Source organism: Squalius cephalus, assembly GCF_949319135.1.
Source record: "Squalius cephalus genome assembly, chromosome: 11".
Classification (NCBI taxonomy): Eukaryota; Metazoa; Chordata; class Actinopteri; order Cypriniformes; family Leuciscidae; genus Squalius; species Squalius cephalus.
The window spans coordinates 2,333,664-2,350,764 of NC_137132.1; the positions used below are offsets into that span (position 1 = coordinate 2,333,664).

At 37.0% G+C, this 17,101-nt stretch overlaps 1 protein-coding gene across 7 annotated transcripts in view; it reads right to left on the reverse strand.

Annotated features, from left to right (window-relative positions):
• Window positions 1-17,101, reverse strand: part of lrfn1 (leucine rich repeat and fibronectin type III domain containing 1) — a 163,570-nt gene that overhangs the window by 13,964 nt on the left and 132,505 nt on the right. For 2 of the 7 annotated variants that reach the window (XM_079886532.1, XM_079886533.1), the window contains exon 3: window positions 346-1,738. In XM_079886532.1, the coding sequence (XP_079742658.1) occupies window positions 346-1,718 (1,373 nt within the window). In that variant the 5' untranslated portion in view covers window positions 1,719-1,738. Of the gene's footprint in view, window positions 1-345; window positions 1,739-3,084; window positions 3,232-3,316; window positions 3,443-6,141; window positions 6,342-17,101 lie in introns of those variants that run through there. The other 5 variants (XM_079886537.1, XM_079886534.1, XM_079886535.1 and 2 more) reach the window with 5 other exon arrangements.

A 17,101-nucleotide genomic window follows, 5' to 3' on the forward strand; every position in this document is an offset into this window, starting at 1 on the left:
ATAATTATTACTATGAGGATCTTCAATAATGTTTAATAATAATTATAATAAAAATTTACTTTTTTGTTATTATAAAAATAGTTAAAGATCTTTCTTTACATTTGTATTTAATAGAAATTATGTCATCTATCTTTCTAGCTCTATTTGATTTTGCCTGGAAAGCTGGTTGAATGGGATTCAGCAGTGGCTTTTAATCCTAAATGACTTGATGGATTAGACAGCTCAATAATTGGCGTATCCTGAGGTTAAGTGCTTCAGTTAAAGGCACAATAGGGGGATCTCAGCAGCTGCCCATTTCATTAGTCACGTCTGTTTTTATGTATCGTAAAAGATGAGGTTTTATACCTGTACACCAGGGTGTCGTCAATGGTGCTGTTGTACTGGATCTGATACATTCGGATCCCGGGAATGTGGCGCTCGGAGGGCCAGTGGATCACGGCGGAGTTGGCGGTCAGGTTTTCAACCACAACCCTCTTGTTCTGCGGTTTGGTGTCGTTGCTGCCGGATTTGGTGGATGTGGTGATGTCGGAGAGTCCCGGATCCGCCTCCCTCATGTGACCCGTGTTGTTGACGAACAGCGGGAGCGGGATCATGTTGACCTCTACGGCAGCCGTAGCGATTCCTGCGGCGTTGGAGGCGACACAGTTGAAGGCGCCGCTGTCTTTAAGCGTGGTGATCAGGATATCCAGGGTGCCGTTGTCATACAGGATCGTGCGGGAATTGTTATGCACCAACTTTCCATCAGGAAAGCGCCAGTGTATAGCGGGATCGGGGTCGCCCATCGCCTTGCACTTCAGCGTGACGCCCTGGCCCTCCATGACATAGGGTTTGGTGACCTGGTGTTTGGTGATGAGCGGCGGCTCACAGATGAACTCCTCTTCCTGAATGGACCAGAAATACTTGTCCATCAGGTGTTCTGGAGAAGCACACGTCTCTAGATCATCCTCTCTCGTCAGGCGACGCAACCAGAGCAACTCGCAGTTACAGTGGAGAGGGTTTCCGCCGAAACTCACGGCTAGCTTGTTGGAGCTGGACATCTTGGGATCCGACAGGACTTGCGCGTGTTGGAACAGCGTGTCCGGCGGGAGAGTCTGAAGACGGTTTGATGTCATATCCAGACGTACCAGCTTTGTGAGGAGCGTGAAGGTCCCGACCCCGATGTGGTCGATCAGATTGTGGTCCAGCGTTAACGTGTTGATGGTGGTCATCCTGGCGATCGCCTCCCACGGTAACGTCCTCAGGTTATTGTAGGACAAATCCAAGTCCTCGATGGTGGACACGAACTCGTCGAAGGACGTCAGCTCGACGTGGTGAATCTGATTATTGCCCAGGATAAGGTGTCTCAGGTTGATCAAACCCTTCAGCTGGTCGCTGTTGATGACCGTCAGCCGGTTTCCATCCATGTGTAACGCTCTGAGGGACTTCAAGCCCACGAAGGCGTGCGGAGCGATCTGGCTGATGGTGTTGCGTGACAGCGTGAGATGCACCAGACTCGTCATGTTCATGAAGTCTTTCCTGCGGATGGCCGTGATGAAGTTGTCGGTCAGCCGGAGCTCCACGGTCTTGCGGTCGATGGACGGTGGCACGAACAGCAGTCCAGTCTTGGCACAGAGGAGCGTGAGTGTGGGTGAGATGGTCTGACAGATGCAGCGACCTGGGCAATGCTGAGCCTTCACCAGCGCTCCAAACACCAGCACATAAAACACCAGCCTCTCCATGATTCATCAGCTTCCTGGTCCTGCGGAAACACACAGAATGAAGACATCAGGACTTACACAACACACAAATGCTTGTGAGGCAGGATTGCAGGATTTAATCTTAGGCCTCGGCTATTTGCACTAAATGTGAATAGCATATTTTCTTAGCTATAGATGCTATTTAAACTAAGTGCGAGTAGCAATAGAGTCTATTAACACTATGTAAAAACAGACTTGTATTTTCCTTTTATGAAGTGATTCCAATCATATTTCAAGCAATTCAAAACCATCATGTTGAACAGTCGCATCTGAAGAGTCTCAGCTGAAAGAAATAATACATTATTTATCGGCTTTAATATATCGGCCAAATTTTCTTATCGTGCCACTAACGAATGAACATATATCAAATACCAATATGGTGGCCGATATATCATGCATCCCTACTATTTATACTTATAAACAGTGTTAGATACTACTTGCGGAGTTGTTGTGTTGTTGTACATTAAACAGTATGTAATAATAACAGAGTGTAAATGATTATAATTATTACAATTATTAAATGGATGCCGCCTTCTTGGGATAATAAAGCACACCCTACTCTCCAACCCACTTTATTTCCACTTTTCAAATATTTTCGAATCGGTAAAAGGCTGATTTGAACTCTGGTTGATTTGCGATATTGATACTGTCAACAATTCAGCATCTTCAGTAATTTTGTCTGGATGTCAGTGGGCCGAGTTAGTGTAAATATCCTCGGCCAGCAAGGCAGATATATATCTATTTACTTACTGTAAAGAGTCACTCTGTTAATTTTATCCATTGGGAACGGATTAGATGGTCATAAATGTCTCTATATGGAAAGTGGAGGGATTGATTGATAACATCAGCTGAGAAGGAAAGTCATTTCAGAAGCGACTCAAGATACCAATTACCACTAGATGAAAATAATCTGAGAATAACTTTTTTTTTTTTTTAGAAAAACATGCGCTGGCAAGAACATGTATTAAGAAAGCAAGCATTTCATCACAAAAGCAGTAATCTGCGGTGAGGTTACTGACCCCAGGTAGGTTATTAAAAGTTTTCCTAACCTTTCGTGCGAGTCAAAGGAAAAGTAAACATCATCCAATATAAACAAGCTTCTGAAAATAAGACCAAATCCTTGAACTCTGCCATGTATTTCTTGTTATACTCTCAACAACAATTTCTTCCCCACAATACGACTTTTCACACGGACAAAATCCTCTCCAACACCTCATCATCAAGGTCCGTGGAAATTTCAGAGTGATAGCTTTGTGCGCTCCGGACTGATTCTGAGCCGAAGTAACACTCCGGAAAATTAGACAGTTGTAGGAGCGACTTAATTGTCCTATAAATTGTGGTAATAAACCTGAAGGGACGTGGAGGAATAAAACGGGCTTTGATCCACATCCATCAGGTTTTGATGTGGTTTGATGGGTCCCGTGTGCTACGACAGGCGCTCTCACTCTTTGATCTCCATTTAGCCGTATTGATTTCTCCGCTCACAGATCAGGCTCTGCATTGAAAGGGTGGGAGAAATATATATATATAAAAAAAAATTAAATGCTGATTGGGAAATAACTGCAAACTCCCTTATGGACCTGCACATCTGGTGTTTCTCCATGACACTACATCCATCTCCTCTCTGCAATCTCTCCATCCTCGTCGTGTTTATCGATGCGTCCACTTAACCCGGATCTCATGGCACATTTCCCAAGCTTTCTGTCCTGTGAAACGTCAAACCAATGACACAATGTTAGCTGCTCTTTATTTATCTGCTGTCCTCTGCTCTGTAACTCTCCATCATTTTAAGAGCAAACTCTAGATATGAGGCCTCGTCATGCTTGACATCATATTACATATTAACGTGTGATATTTTCCCGGTGCAGGTCGTAATAAAAGACATGTATGAAACTATGTCTAAATGAAATACTCTGTCAAGTGTAAAGAAGTCTCTTTGGCTGATTGGTTTTGTTCTCACGTCTGAAAGCAACACGACACTGACTGCGGTATGCCAAGAGTCCTGTAGTTTTAATAGAATCTAATACATTATGTTAAGTTACAAATTATATTAAATTCATAATATATTCATGATGAATTTGCTGGTGATATAAAATAATGCAACACACTATATTCACTATTAGACAGACAGACATACAGATAGATAGACAGATAGATAGATAGATAGATAGATAGATAGATAGATAGATAGATAGATAGATAGATAGATAGATAGATGGATAGACGGATGGATAGATAGATGGATGGATGGATGGATGGATGGATGGATGGATAGATAGATATACAAATATAAATTATAATACAAATAATCCCTGTATAGTCTCTAAATTAATATTCATAATTGCTTGCATTATAATTATATAAAAATGAGAAAATGTATTTCATGCTACTCTGCTAATTCATGTGTCTGGTTTCTCTCTGCTAATGAACATGTTCATTTGGCTTAATTAGCAAATCTAATTGCAAAAGCAAATGTGTGCGTATCAGTGGCATCGATACGTGAGCTAGCGTTTCTGCAGCGCTCGTAAATGCCGGCGCTAATCGATAAGTCTAACTCCGAACGAGTCTGAGTTCAATAAGAGCCCGATCCGCCAGCGATGAGGAATAATTGTGTGTGTATTCAGTGCTAACTGGGACACAGTGTCTTTTCTCAGTGGAGAGTGTGGCGGAGCGATTCCTGTCTCTGTCTCGGAGGATTCACTCCATTGATCTCCGGCAACACAGGAAAAAAAAGAAAAATAGCCCGGAGAACTTTGTTTCCAAGGCAACTCGGCGGAAGAATGCAGGTCTTTGAATGCCATTAAAGCTTGATGGAGATGGGACAGGTATTGAATATTTACAAGTGCTTTAACCAGGCTTTTAAAGAGCGTGAAGAGCGGCCGGACACACGTGACATCGCATGCAGAATCCACAGCCATTCGTCTAGAGTAATACACCAGACATTAACGTCAAAGTGAGGCGCTGGCTTTCTAAAGCATCGCTTCTGTGGACCTACACGACCATCACATCGCCTACGGACTGTTCAGGGACCAGTTCAGGGATTCACTGTGCTTTGGCCAAAGGTTGAGTCATTCCTACTGTGCTTAACATGTGAAATAATCTAATCTAGTTCATTTAACCTTTAGACAAAAAGGTTTTGCATAAGTGTGTTTTGTTGAGTAACATAATTGATACATGGCTCATATAGTCTGAGAGAATATAGAGGAGAAAAAAGCTTTTATTCAGAGGTTCAAACTGAGCAAAAAATATGCAAGTTGCTGCAAATGAAAGTCTGATGCACTGAATGCAGAGATGGGAACCAACGAAGCACAAATACATCATTACTGTACTCAAGTAGATTTTTCAGATATTTTTACTTTACTATTTATTTTTGTTTCCGGCTTTTTACTTTTAACACGAATATCGGTACTTTCTACTCCTTACATTTGACAAAATTGGCTCGTTACTTTAGTTTCAAATAATTTCAGTGGAGTTACCGTTATTATTTTTTATACTTTAAGTAAATTTCCAAGCCTGTAAATTGTTACTTTTACTTGAGTAAAGAAGTTAAATCAGTACTTCTACTTTTACCAGAGTATTTTTTAACACAAGTATATCTGTACTTCTACTTGAGTACGTGAAGTGAGTACTTTTGCCATCTCTGACTGAATGTAAATCAATGATAACAGATGCTTGCATTTGATGCATTTAAATATCTGCCAATAATGTCTTAGTAAGATTATATTTAATGCTTTGTTTTATGATCAAATCTCTGTAGTTTTAAAACATTACAGTAATGCAATGCACTACAATGATGATTGAGAAACGAACAAACCTTCCTCAAAAGTCTGATGATCATATTTGAGACTCATGATTTTTTTTTTTTTTAAAGTTTGGATAATCAAGGAAACCTGAGGTACTTCAGTCAGTAAGTGTTCATCTTGAAATATAAAGGATATTCTTACATTTACTTGATAAAAATCAGCTCAGATTTGACAGAAGAAAGACACGTGAAGCTCGAGCTGAAGGTTTGTACAATTATCCTAAAAGACTTTTACGTGGACAGAAACTCTAAACTATCAATCAGACGACAGAAACGTTTATTTTTCTTTGAAAATAAGTGAAGAATGAGTGGAAAATTATTTTATTTTTGTGGTAATCAAGCATGCTGTTGACTGAGCTTAACCCAGAATATTCCTCTAAAACTGCGAAAGCTCTTTCTTGCGACAGTGTAAATAAATAATAATCAAGCGTTGGATCAGAGCAGATTTATGAAAGTCTGCTGTACTTTTTCATAGAAATACTTCCTTCACTTACAACACAAACAACTCATACATTTTTCAAACGTCACAGAGTTCAAAAGGTTCAGCTGAACATGTGTGTCTCGGCTCATGAAACTTTCATCAAATCTGCTCTAGTAACTTACATTTCCTTGATCTCACCTTGAGGCAAGAGCATATTGCCATCTCCAGATGCGTGGTGTGTGTTAAACGCCTGTTCTTTACACACCTGAAGCTCATCAGCTGCTGTGTTCACTCCTCAGAGACGGAGAAAACACCAGTTACAGCCGACCCAAGTCTTGCCCTCGGTGTCATGGAGCTTCAGACTTTAGCACATTATTGATGTGTGTGTGTGTGCATGTGTGTGTGTGTGTGTGTGTGTGTGTGTGTGTGTGTGTGCATGTGTGTGGTGTTTGAAACAGGCGTATTATCGTTAACTAAATCTAAAACTATGAAAGGGGTCATGACATGGAATTTATTTTTATTTATTTATTTTTTTCACTTACATATACATATACATTACATATATATTATTTAAGGCGAGACACTACAGGTGAATAGGGTAAAAGTTTTAACTAGCAGATATCACCATGAAACTTTCCCAGTTGATTACCTACATTAAGATGAGAAAAAAAGTGTATTACAAGTGTATTACAATTTAATGTTTAAATATGCAAATTAGGCATTATCTAATTAAATATGCGCTAATTTGCATATATTTAAAAAAACAAAATCTGAGTATTGGATAAAGCCAGGTTCAAAATTCTTATTTCATTGTGTTCACATATTAGATGGGGAAAAAATTACAGAAGGATTTATGGATATCTACTTTAGTTATCCTGTAAATCAGAATATACTGTCAATAGCCTTAAAAAAATTATTTTCGCCATGTTTTTTGGAATAAAATGTTACATAAATCAGGCTAGGAATAATATATTTACAAATCCCTCTGTAAATGTCTTCATAATATAACTAGGTATAAGACTGGAAAGTTTGGTGTATATACCTGTACAGTAGGTGCTACTGAAGTGGAGATTTCAGACTTGGAGAATGAGAGAAAAGTAATTTTGAGAAAAACGGGCTTTAAAGATTTATATCAGCCAATGAGATTGCACATTTAGAGTTAAATCCTTCCTTTTACTTTCACGATTGGTTGCTGATAAAAAGGAAATGACCATATTTGGATCCGACAGGATTGTACAGGAGAGAGAGAGCTTTCTAACGATGTGTGTGTGATGACAGGGTGCAGACAGCGGGAGGATTTACAACGCCAAATTTTGTTGAATTTATGAGAAATCTACAGACGCAAACAGACGAAGTGCAGTAAAATAAAGACCTAAATGTGTATTTCTGACTTTTTTTCACCACAAGTCTGAAAGAAGACATGTTATTGAAGACAAATATCCAAAAATCTCAAAATTGACCAGTGAAAAAAAAAAAAAGGATGTTTTTGCCTGCCGTGTCTCGCCTTAAATATTAGTAGTAGTAGCGTTGAAAGTAAAAAAAGTAGTGGTAATATATATATATATATATATATATATATATATATATATATATATATATATATATTTTTTTTTTTTTTTTATTCTTCACTCATATCTAATATATATATATATATATATATATATATATATATTTTAGATGTAAATGAAGAACAAAACACTAAACTTGGTATTTATCTGGTATTTATCTCACACACTACAGCTGGTTTTATTTTACTACGCAAAAAAGCATAGAAAAGCAAACAGCTCACCTAGATAAAAAATTATGATGGCCCAATTTGGCATGTTTCATTGCGTTATCATCACAAATAAAACAAATAAACTCCCAAGCACAACTATGCAATATGATTACAATACAAAATCTTTAATAACACACAAATAAAGGCTGAAGATGTCAATGTTCCTATAGGCCGGACTTAAAGCTCAAAAGCCTCCCAAAAAAACTGCATCTTTTGCCTATTTATTCATGAGAATTTGTGTCGCTGACTAATTTTACTCTGCTCTAGTAAACAGAGACGGTTTCTCTGCTTGTTTGTGTCCGAGTGTGGTCTAATAACTCATCAGTCACGGACTATTATGATAGGAAATTTAACGAGATGAATCACTCTCCGAAGTGTAATGAGCATTTTAATAAGCTGCAGTTTTATCCAGACAACACTGCAGTGAGATTTAACACAAAGACGCTTTCAAGAATCAAAAAGTCACGAATGAGCTAACGGAGAACTTGCGATGCGTCTTTCTTTGTCCAGGCGTGATTATTCCCGAGCCAGGACACTATCTGAGGACTCAAACTCATTCACAGATCCGCTAATGAGCAGAACAATCCTTTCTCCACAGCGTTTTCTTCCTCGTGTCGGCCAACACACGTTCAACTGCAACGAGGAGAAGCCTTCTCTACGCCGGTTCAATCAGAAGCTCCTTGACTTTAAAAGTGCATTTCACGCTGCATTATGGGTTTGAACTATTACGTTTTTTAAACCCTCGCTCTAGTGAACGACAGACGCATTTACAGTTCATACGCCAGCTGCTTTAGTTCACCAACAAATGAACAATCTGTCATCATTTACTCATCCTTATCCATACAATGAAAGTCAATGTTGTTTGAACCCCAGTTTTCTCATCAGAAGAAAGAACGCCATCTAGGTTTGCCACACATTAGTGTAAAGAAATGATGACATGCTTATATTTTTAGGTGAACAATCCATTTAAAGGGGTCAATATTTAATGCCATTTGCCATTATTGTTCATGCAAAAAAAGCTTTGTTTATGGTTGATCCATTCACTTCGCTGTCTATTCTGCACAACAACAAGCAGAGAAAATAATAACTCTACCGTATAGTTGATTGTAGCGCTGGACAAAACAACAACTTACAACCCAAAACCAGAATCTAGACGGGCGCTGAGTCTCTAATTTACCAAGTCAGACATCAGCAGAACTGTACAGCTCAAATACAAACACATTTACACTAATACAATCATGTGATTTAATAAATATAGGGCTGCACATTTCTGCTGTTCAACCCTCCAGACGTCATAGACCTCCATTAGGAGTGTTTTATAGTGCGATTATAGAGAAATCATTAGTATTAGAGCGGCAGTGCTCGACGATTCAACTTCAAATATTTATTCTAAAACTGTCGCCTCTGTGTTTTAAAGTTTACCTTTGGGTTTACCTGTCAAGCACGACCTTTACAGATCTTTTGTTATTTTCCATGAAGATCTGCTGACTTTTACAAGAGTCCTCAGAGATGATTCCAGCTCAAGAGTCTCAGACTGAGCCGAACATCTCCAGAACGTGCTTACAGCTCATTACTAAAACTACAGGAGATTTCATATTTACATTTAATAAAAAACCTAATTAAGATTACTACTACTACTAATAATAATTAAAAAATATTATATATAAAATCTGGATTCTCTCTCACACACACACACGCACACACACACAATTTAGATATATGCAAATGCATATTTAACTTTTTCAAAAATAATTATTTATTTATTTTTTATTTAGGTATATATAATTATATATTTTTATTAATGTTGTTAATTTGCTCTTTTTAATAATATTTATAAATAAATATATAAAACATTATACTGTATACTGTGTAAGTATAAAAAAGTATACTTTAGACCTCGTTGTTGTTAATTTGTTCTTTATATATATATATATATATATATATACACATATACATACATACATACAGTATATATTACATACACATATTTAGATGTCACATTTATTTACTAATGAATATTTAACTTGGCAAGTTAGTTTTTGCTGTAATATTAAGAATCATGAAATTTCACAGGTTTTGGTGTCATTTAACGAAGCCTTATTCATGAGAACCCCATTAAGCTTTAAATGTATTTGGTTCAAGTGTTCTGGCATCAGTATCTGTAGATAAAGTGTGATTTTAATAGAGCGAGCGTATGTGTCATTAGAGAGCCATGTGTGTGTGTGTGTGTGTGTGTGTGTGTGTGTGTGTGTGACCCAGAGCGCTTCAGATCCGCATGACTACTGACGACACGTCTAATATTTGTTTGTTTGAGCTGCAATACAAAGGTTAAAGCTCCTGTTCCGTGACTTCTGTCTTTCGCCTGAAGGAAGAGTTCACAAGCACACATGATGTAAACAAACATGAAGGATTCCTGCCGTCCCCGGGAGATTCCCGAAGCTCTCACTCAATCCAGAGGTGTTTTCAGGATCTTTCTGCACGCGCTCGTCCTGGTTCGTCCCACGAGTTTGGGTTGTTTTTCAGTTCACAAAATTGACATACTGTAAAACTACAGGCTACATACATTTTCTCTGTGTTCATGTTTAAACTAATGCTAACTCGTTTTAAAGTGACATTAATGTGTCACACTACAAACCATGCACCAACATTCACTGCAAAACTGAATGAACAGCTTCAACAACAGACTGAAGAAACATTACAGATACTTGACATGTGACAAAGAGCTTTTTTGATATTCTTCATAAATCTGAACATCGGATAAAGTCAGGTTCAAGATTCTTGTTTGATTTTGTCGACATAATAGAGTTAGAGGTTTTTACAGAAAGGATTTTGAAAATCACTTTTTATCACTCCATAAATAAATAAAAATATTGTCAACAACAAGAAAAAAATCCACCTTGTTTTTAGGAATAAAATGTTGTATAAAATCAGATAAACGTTATATAAAAAACAAACCCCTCAGTAAAAACCTTCAGAATGTAGAAGGGAATAATGTATGCAAGTGAAAAAACTCAAAGCCTTTAAAGATACATATTGAGATTGTAGATCTGTAGACGCAAATAGATAAAGTGCAATAAAATAAAATAAGTTTATTTTGGATGTTTTTAGTATTATTTATACTATTATAGTTTGTATTAATATTTTTTTAACAGACAGAACAAAAAAAATGCATTTTCAGCATGTTTTTAGGAATAAAAGGTAAATATGTATCAGCCAAATGATTTATGAACAAACCCTGCAGTAAAAAGCTTCAAAATATAGATATTAATAAAACTGTAAGTTTTGGTGTATATAAGTGCAGCTGAAGTGGAGAAAAAACTCAGAGCCTTTAAAGATATGTTTCGTAACTGGAATCTACAGATGCAAATAGATATAGTGCACTCAAATAAACACTTAACATTTTATTTTGGATGCTTGCTTTCCACTATTCTGAAACAACACATTATGAGAAGATTAAATAGCCTAATACCTCAAAAATTACTAATGCATGTTTTTGCCTTCAGTCATTTTTGAAGGAATCACTTTCACTGCATGTAAAAGTGCAGCAAGGGCATTTTGGGTTTAGAGATCCACAGAAGCAAAGAAACATCAGGGAGAGTAAACGATGACCGGTTGTTAATCGACTGCACCGTTCCTTTAAGACCCTGACAACACGTTCATGTAAACACAACGGCGAAACCCCGAGTGAAGCGCTGTTGAAGTGATGATGATGTGTTTCAGAGCATCAGCTCTCTTCCTGTCAATCAAACTGGCCTCTGACAGCAGATTCAGTGTTTCACCTCAGTCCTCCTCTCTCAGAGAAACAACCGCTGATTCTGACGAGAAGACAAAAAACAGCATCCAATCACAGGGCAGAGATGAAGATGACATCATGTGCATGATGACTAGTGTGTCACTATAAATATTAAAGGAAAAGCTCACAGAAAAAAAACAAAACAAAAAAACAATCATTTACTCATTCCCAACCTGACTTACAAAATAACTCTTTTCCAATATATATTATAGCAATATATTATTTCCAAAAATATATATATATAAAAAATACTGCAATAACAATAATAAGATCTAAATTATTATATTTCAATTGATTATATATATATATATATATATATATATATATATATATATATATATATATATATATATATATGTATTGATTATATATATTTAATTATATATATTTCAATTGATTATATATATATATGTAAATGTATTTATTATATATCATTTTAAAAGTTAATTAACAATAATAATAATAATACCTATGTGTGTGTGTATATATATATATATATATATATATATATATATATGAAGTGCCATCTGAAATTTTCTTCTAGAATGATCATTTTTATCTTGTATGTTTATGTTCAGTTATTTCACTTTAATGGCAATGAAAATTACCTATTAATTGTCATTAAAGTGAAATTACTGAACCTAAATATACGAGCTTGATGAAAATGCTCATTTAGAAGAAAATTTCAGATGGCACAGGCTTTTGCATCTGAACTCTTCATATATAGGTATTATTATTATTGTTAAATAACTTTTAAAAAGATATATAATAAATACATACACATATATATAAAGAGAAAATTAACAACGACAAAGTCTAAATATTATATACACAATCTATAATATTTTATATTTTTATTTATAAATGTTATAAAAAAAATTATAAAAATAATAAAATTTAAATATGATATATTTCTGTTATAAAAGTTTCTAGAATGTGATCACACGATTATCGCCCGCTGAGCTCGCTGTCAGGATCTGTGAGTGTGTGATTATACATGTGGAACAGCTGTTATTAGCACTGCATACATGCAGAACAGCATGCTCACTTTTACAGATATACCCTTCAGAACATCTACTGAAATAATCTGAAAAAACTAGTCATTTCGACATCATCATGCTTATGATATTTGACTTAGTAAACATTAACATTACAAAAAGCATTTTCAGATCTTTATATTATGTTTTAGATGTTAAGTGCTACGTTTAATAATTGTAGAAATTATAATTTCCCATCCTTATTTTCACTCTCTGTCATTATAAGCTATTATAAGATACACACTTGTTGTCTTTATGGAATAAAGTGCACTGATGAATCATTCACAATGGAATAAGTAAATTAGCTATTAGGAAAGTAAACAGATTCTTATGTTGATCTTAAAGTGTTTACAGTAATTCCTCTTCTTGCATTAATGCGTCTAAATGTCAAAAGTTTGAGAAAATGAGTTAATGACTTTTTTCAATCTATCTGTGTTTTGAACAGCTCAAACATCACTAATGGCTGGTTTTAACTAATTACGGTGTGTTATGACGAGCCTCTAAATCATTCCAGTTTCTTCAGCTCTTGTTTTATTCCCTCTCACTCTGTTTAAAGAAAATGTGTTTGGAGTTCATTACTAGCAGATGCTGCCAATTGACGGCTTTATATGGATAATGTTTCAATAGCGAGTGTGTGTTGAGACTGTTTCCTATGCAATGACGTTAGCCAATCATAACAGTGTGTGTTTACTGACAAGCCTTAAAGGAGCCGCGCCTTAACAACTGATCATTTCAGACCGAATGAGGGATGAAAATAATCGTTTTTCTCAAATATATTTGTTAGTTTGTTTTTTGTGCAAAAAAACTTATAAGTGACATTACAAGGAACGGTATAAAGGGGTGGTATAATGCCCTTTTCACAAGATGTAAAATAAGTCTCTGATGTCCCCAGAGTGTGTGTGTGAAGTTTTAGCTCAAAATACCCCACAGATATTTGTAAATAGCATGTTAAAGTTGTCACTTTTTGAGGGTGAGCAAAAACGCACCGTTTCGTGTCTGTTCCTTTAAATGCAAATGAGCTGCTGCTCCCGGCACAGGGGGCGGAGCTTCAAGAGCTTGTGTCCTTTTACCTCACACACACATACACGGAAAATGTCAAACACTTTTAGCCTTTTATGTTCAAACCAGAGTCAGACAATGATGGAGAGACTCAAGAAGAAGTGACAACATGTAGAAGCAACAGGACATTTCTGAACGGTTAGTTGATGAGTTTATGAAGCTGATGTGGAGTTATCTTCTAGTCATTGATTAGCATATTCTGTCTTGATAATCTATAAATGTGTTCAGGGGGCGGGGTTTATGTAAATTCTAGGGTTGGTGATGTCACTAACCCGGGAGGAATGTGGTGTAGTCTCTACCAGCCGTTTGTTGTAGTCCTTAAAAAGTGATTTCTTTAAAAGCAAATATCTCCCTTTGCTTTGAGCTTTGAGCGTCGTAACTTTGCAGATGTTGTTTATGCTCAAACAGCAACATTACACACTAACTAAAGTTAGAAAAGTCAAATCATAATCAACCACCCCTTTAAAATAATTTTTAAAAATCCATGTCATGATCCCTTAAAGTAAAGATGTTCATTCATTAACCGTCAATAGTTCAGTAATTGGGGGTAATGTGGTCCGGGCTTTAATCTATTACATTCAATCCACTCCAAACCTGTAAGTACACTGTTCATATTAGGGGCTGTTATTAATGTTTCTGTTTGCACTCATCTCAACAGCACAGGGTGTAAATATACTTACATATCCCCCATAATTCTGTGCAAGTGACAGATGACTGCAAAAGGTTTTGATATTGTGTTTAACGCTGTATGTGATGCAGTAAGTATTTTACCCCGTTACAAAAACACACGTCTGCCCAATAAGTCCTTCAGATGCAGCCCTGTGTGTGATTATCCATGCATATTCGATTGAGTTTCTTGCCTTTCATTGGATCAGAGTATGACATCACACCAGAAAACAGATCATCAGAACAAAAATAAGACAACACAGCCTGCCAAACTGTGGAAATGGGTCAAACTGGTGGAAATGGACAGACTAACTACAAAGATATCCTGCTGAATAAACATGTACTTGAAAAGATGATCAGTGAACGAGACTGTTAGTAGCAGTTCAGTTAAATTAAAGCTGAACTATGATGCAAAAAAAAAAAAAAGAATAGATTTGTATGCGCATGTAAGATTCGTGAAAGTGTACATAAGATTGTGCAAGCGTAAATAAAATGTGCGTGTGCAAGAGAAGCTTTGTAACGGTGTAAACCAAGCGTATGAAACAAATATTCGCAGCATTTTACTGTTGATTTGCAAACGAAAACATTAGTGTCAAGAACTGCAAAACGTATTGACTATTTAACTCATATAATATTATATGCTTTTGCCAGTTTGATTTGCCTGTCTGCAGTCTTTGCCAGTGCAAGTACAACCAAAGCAGGTGTAGTATCCGGACAGACCCGTGACATTATCCTCTCCTCTCTGCCCAGCTGTAAATGACCTACAGTTAACCAGGATGCTTGGACTGAGTTAATCTCACACAAAGCAGAAAGGAGGCTCCCCGTCTGCTGTGATCTGTCTTTAGTTGGATTCCTGCAGTGTTTCGATGAGGAATCTGACTGGCTCCGGGCCCCGAACAGCAGATTGAACTGAGTCAGGACGCCCGCGGCGTTAGCCCGATGCTAATGATAGAAACAGAGGACAGGAGAGCTAGCCCAACGTCACAGCAAATGAGTGGAGGCTTCTGGAAGCAAAATGAAAATAACAACACATCCATTTAAAAGTGCCTGCAGTGAAGAGAAAGAAGAAGAAGAAGAAGAAGAAGAAGAGGAAGGAAAACGCCAGTATCCTGCAGTGATAACTGGTGCTCCAGATGCAATCAGACTGGCTTTGAACATACTGCGCTTAAAACCTCAACAACAGCTTAAAATAGCACAGCAATGCTGCTACACATGCTTTCATTAAGGTTTCATGGTATGACAACAACAAATCATGACATAAAACCTGAACTAACCTTCACTGTTAAAGGGGGGTAATGAACTGAGAAATACAATTTTCCTTGAGCTTTTGACATATAAGAGGTCATCATTTAAAAAGAATATCCTGCAAGTTTCAGAACTGAAAACTTCCTTGTTAGTCCAATAAAAGCTTTTATTGACACCAGGCTCAGCGAACGACAGGTTTTTCAAAGTGGGGATCTGTGACGTCAAAGGGTATCAAACGCTGCCTCCGCAGAAGATCATCAACGCCTACTTCAACACTGCCTGTTTAGCCCCGCCCACCGATTCAAGCATTACATGAAACTCATTATAATATGTAAAACTGTTATCCAATCATAGCAGTGGGCGTTTACTTCCAAGTCTTCAATGCGGCACGCCCATAAAAACCGAGTGTTTCAGGAGCTAGGCTCAAAACCAGGGTAGGAAATACCCTATTACTTATTAATTTTGATGTTTCTGAATGTAAAAACCAAGCGAACGTCATTAGTTGACCTCAGACAACAATATAATTTTTTTAAAAAAAAGACAGTTCATGACCCCTTTAAAGGTGCAGTATATAAGAATGACAACTAGTGGTCAAAATAGGTACTGCAGTCGAATTCAAAATATCGGAGATGGTCGTTTCTCCAGCACCGCCTCCTCAGACTCGACACTCATTCGGGTCACCAGTTTGAGCACACACAACAGGAACGAACGCAAAGGACAATGAAAATGGGTAAATTGGCAACATCCAGTATCACAGAACAATAACAACAACAACAAAACATTCCAGACTGGAAACGCACATTTCAAAGTAAAATAACTGGCCCTAGAAGTGTTTTTCAGAGAAATGAGTATGTTTCCTCAATATATGCAAACATATTATGGTATTTTTATGCTTTAGTAGAGTGAAAAACTTACATACAGCACCTTTAAAATAAGCTGGTCTACCACATTAAGTTATCATTTTGAAATATGCTAAACGAGATCAGCCTAGACACCCACAAGCTTATCAATCACTTAAAGCGCACCTATTATGCACCTTTTTACAAGATGTATTATAAGTCTCAGGTGTTCCCAGAATGTGTCTGTGAAGTTTCAGCTCAAAATACCCCACAGAGATCTTTCATTATACCATGTTGTAATACCATATTTGAGTGAAAGGAAAAACATGCTATTTTCATGCATGTATCTTTAAATTCAAATGAGCTGCTGCTCCCCGCCCACTTTCCAGAAGAGGGCGGAGCCTGTACAGCTCGTGCCTCAGATACTCTGCCAAAAACTAAAACATATGTTTGGTTTTGATTATCATCTCTTTTGCTGCCGCGCTCACGTGAAATCGCAGTTCTTCATCATCATGAAAGTTTATTAACTGCATGCGTTTTAAATCCATATCAGTCTAAACTTCTGATATATGGTTTTCTGAGCGCACACACCCGATGCACGCGCACAGAAAGCTGAATGTCAGATGAGTATAACTTAACTTATGTAGCTTTAATAAGAATACATTTCCTACTTCTGGCGAGGAGATAAACATGGCGGACTGTGTACAGCTCACTGAGGGGTGGAGT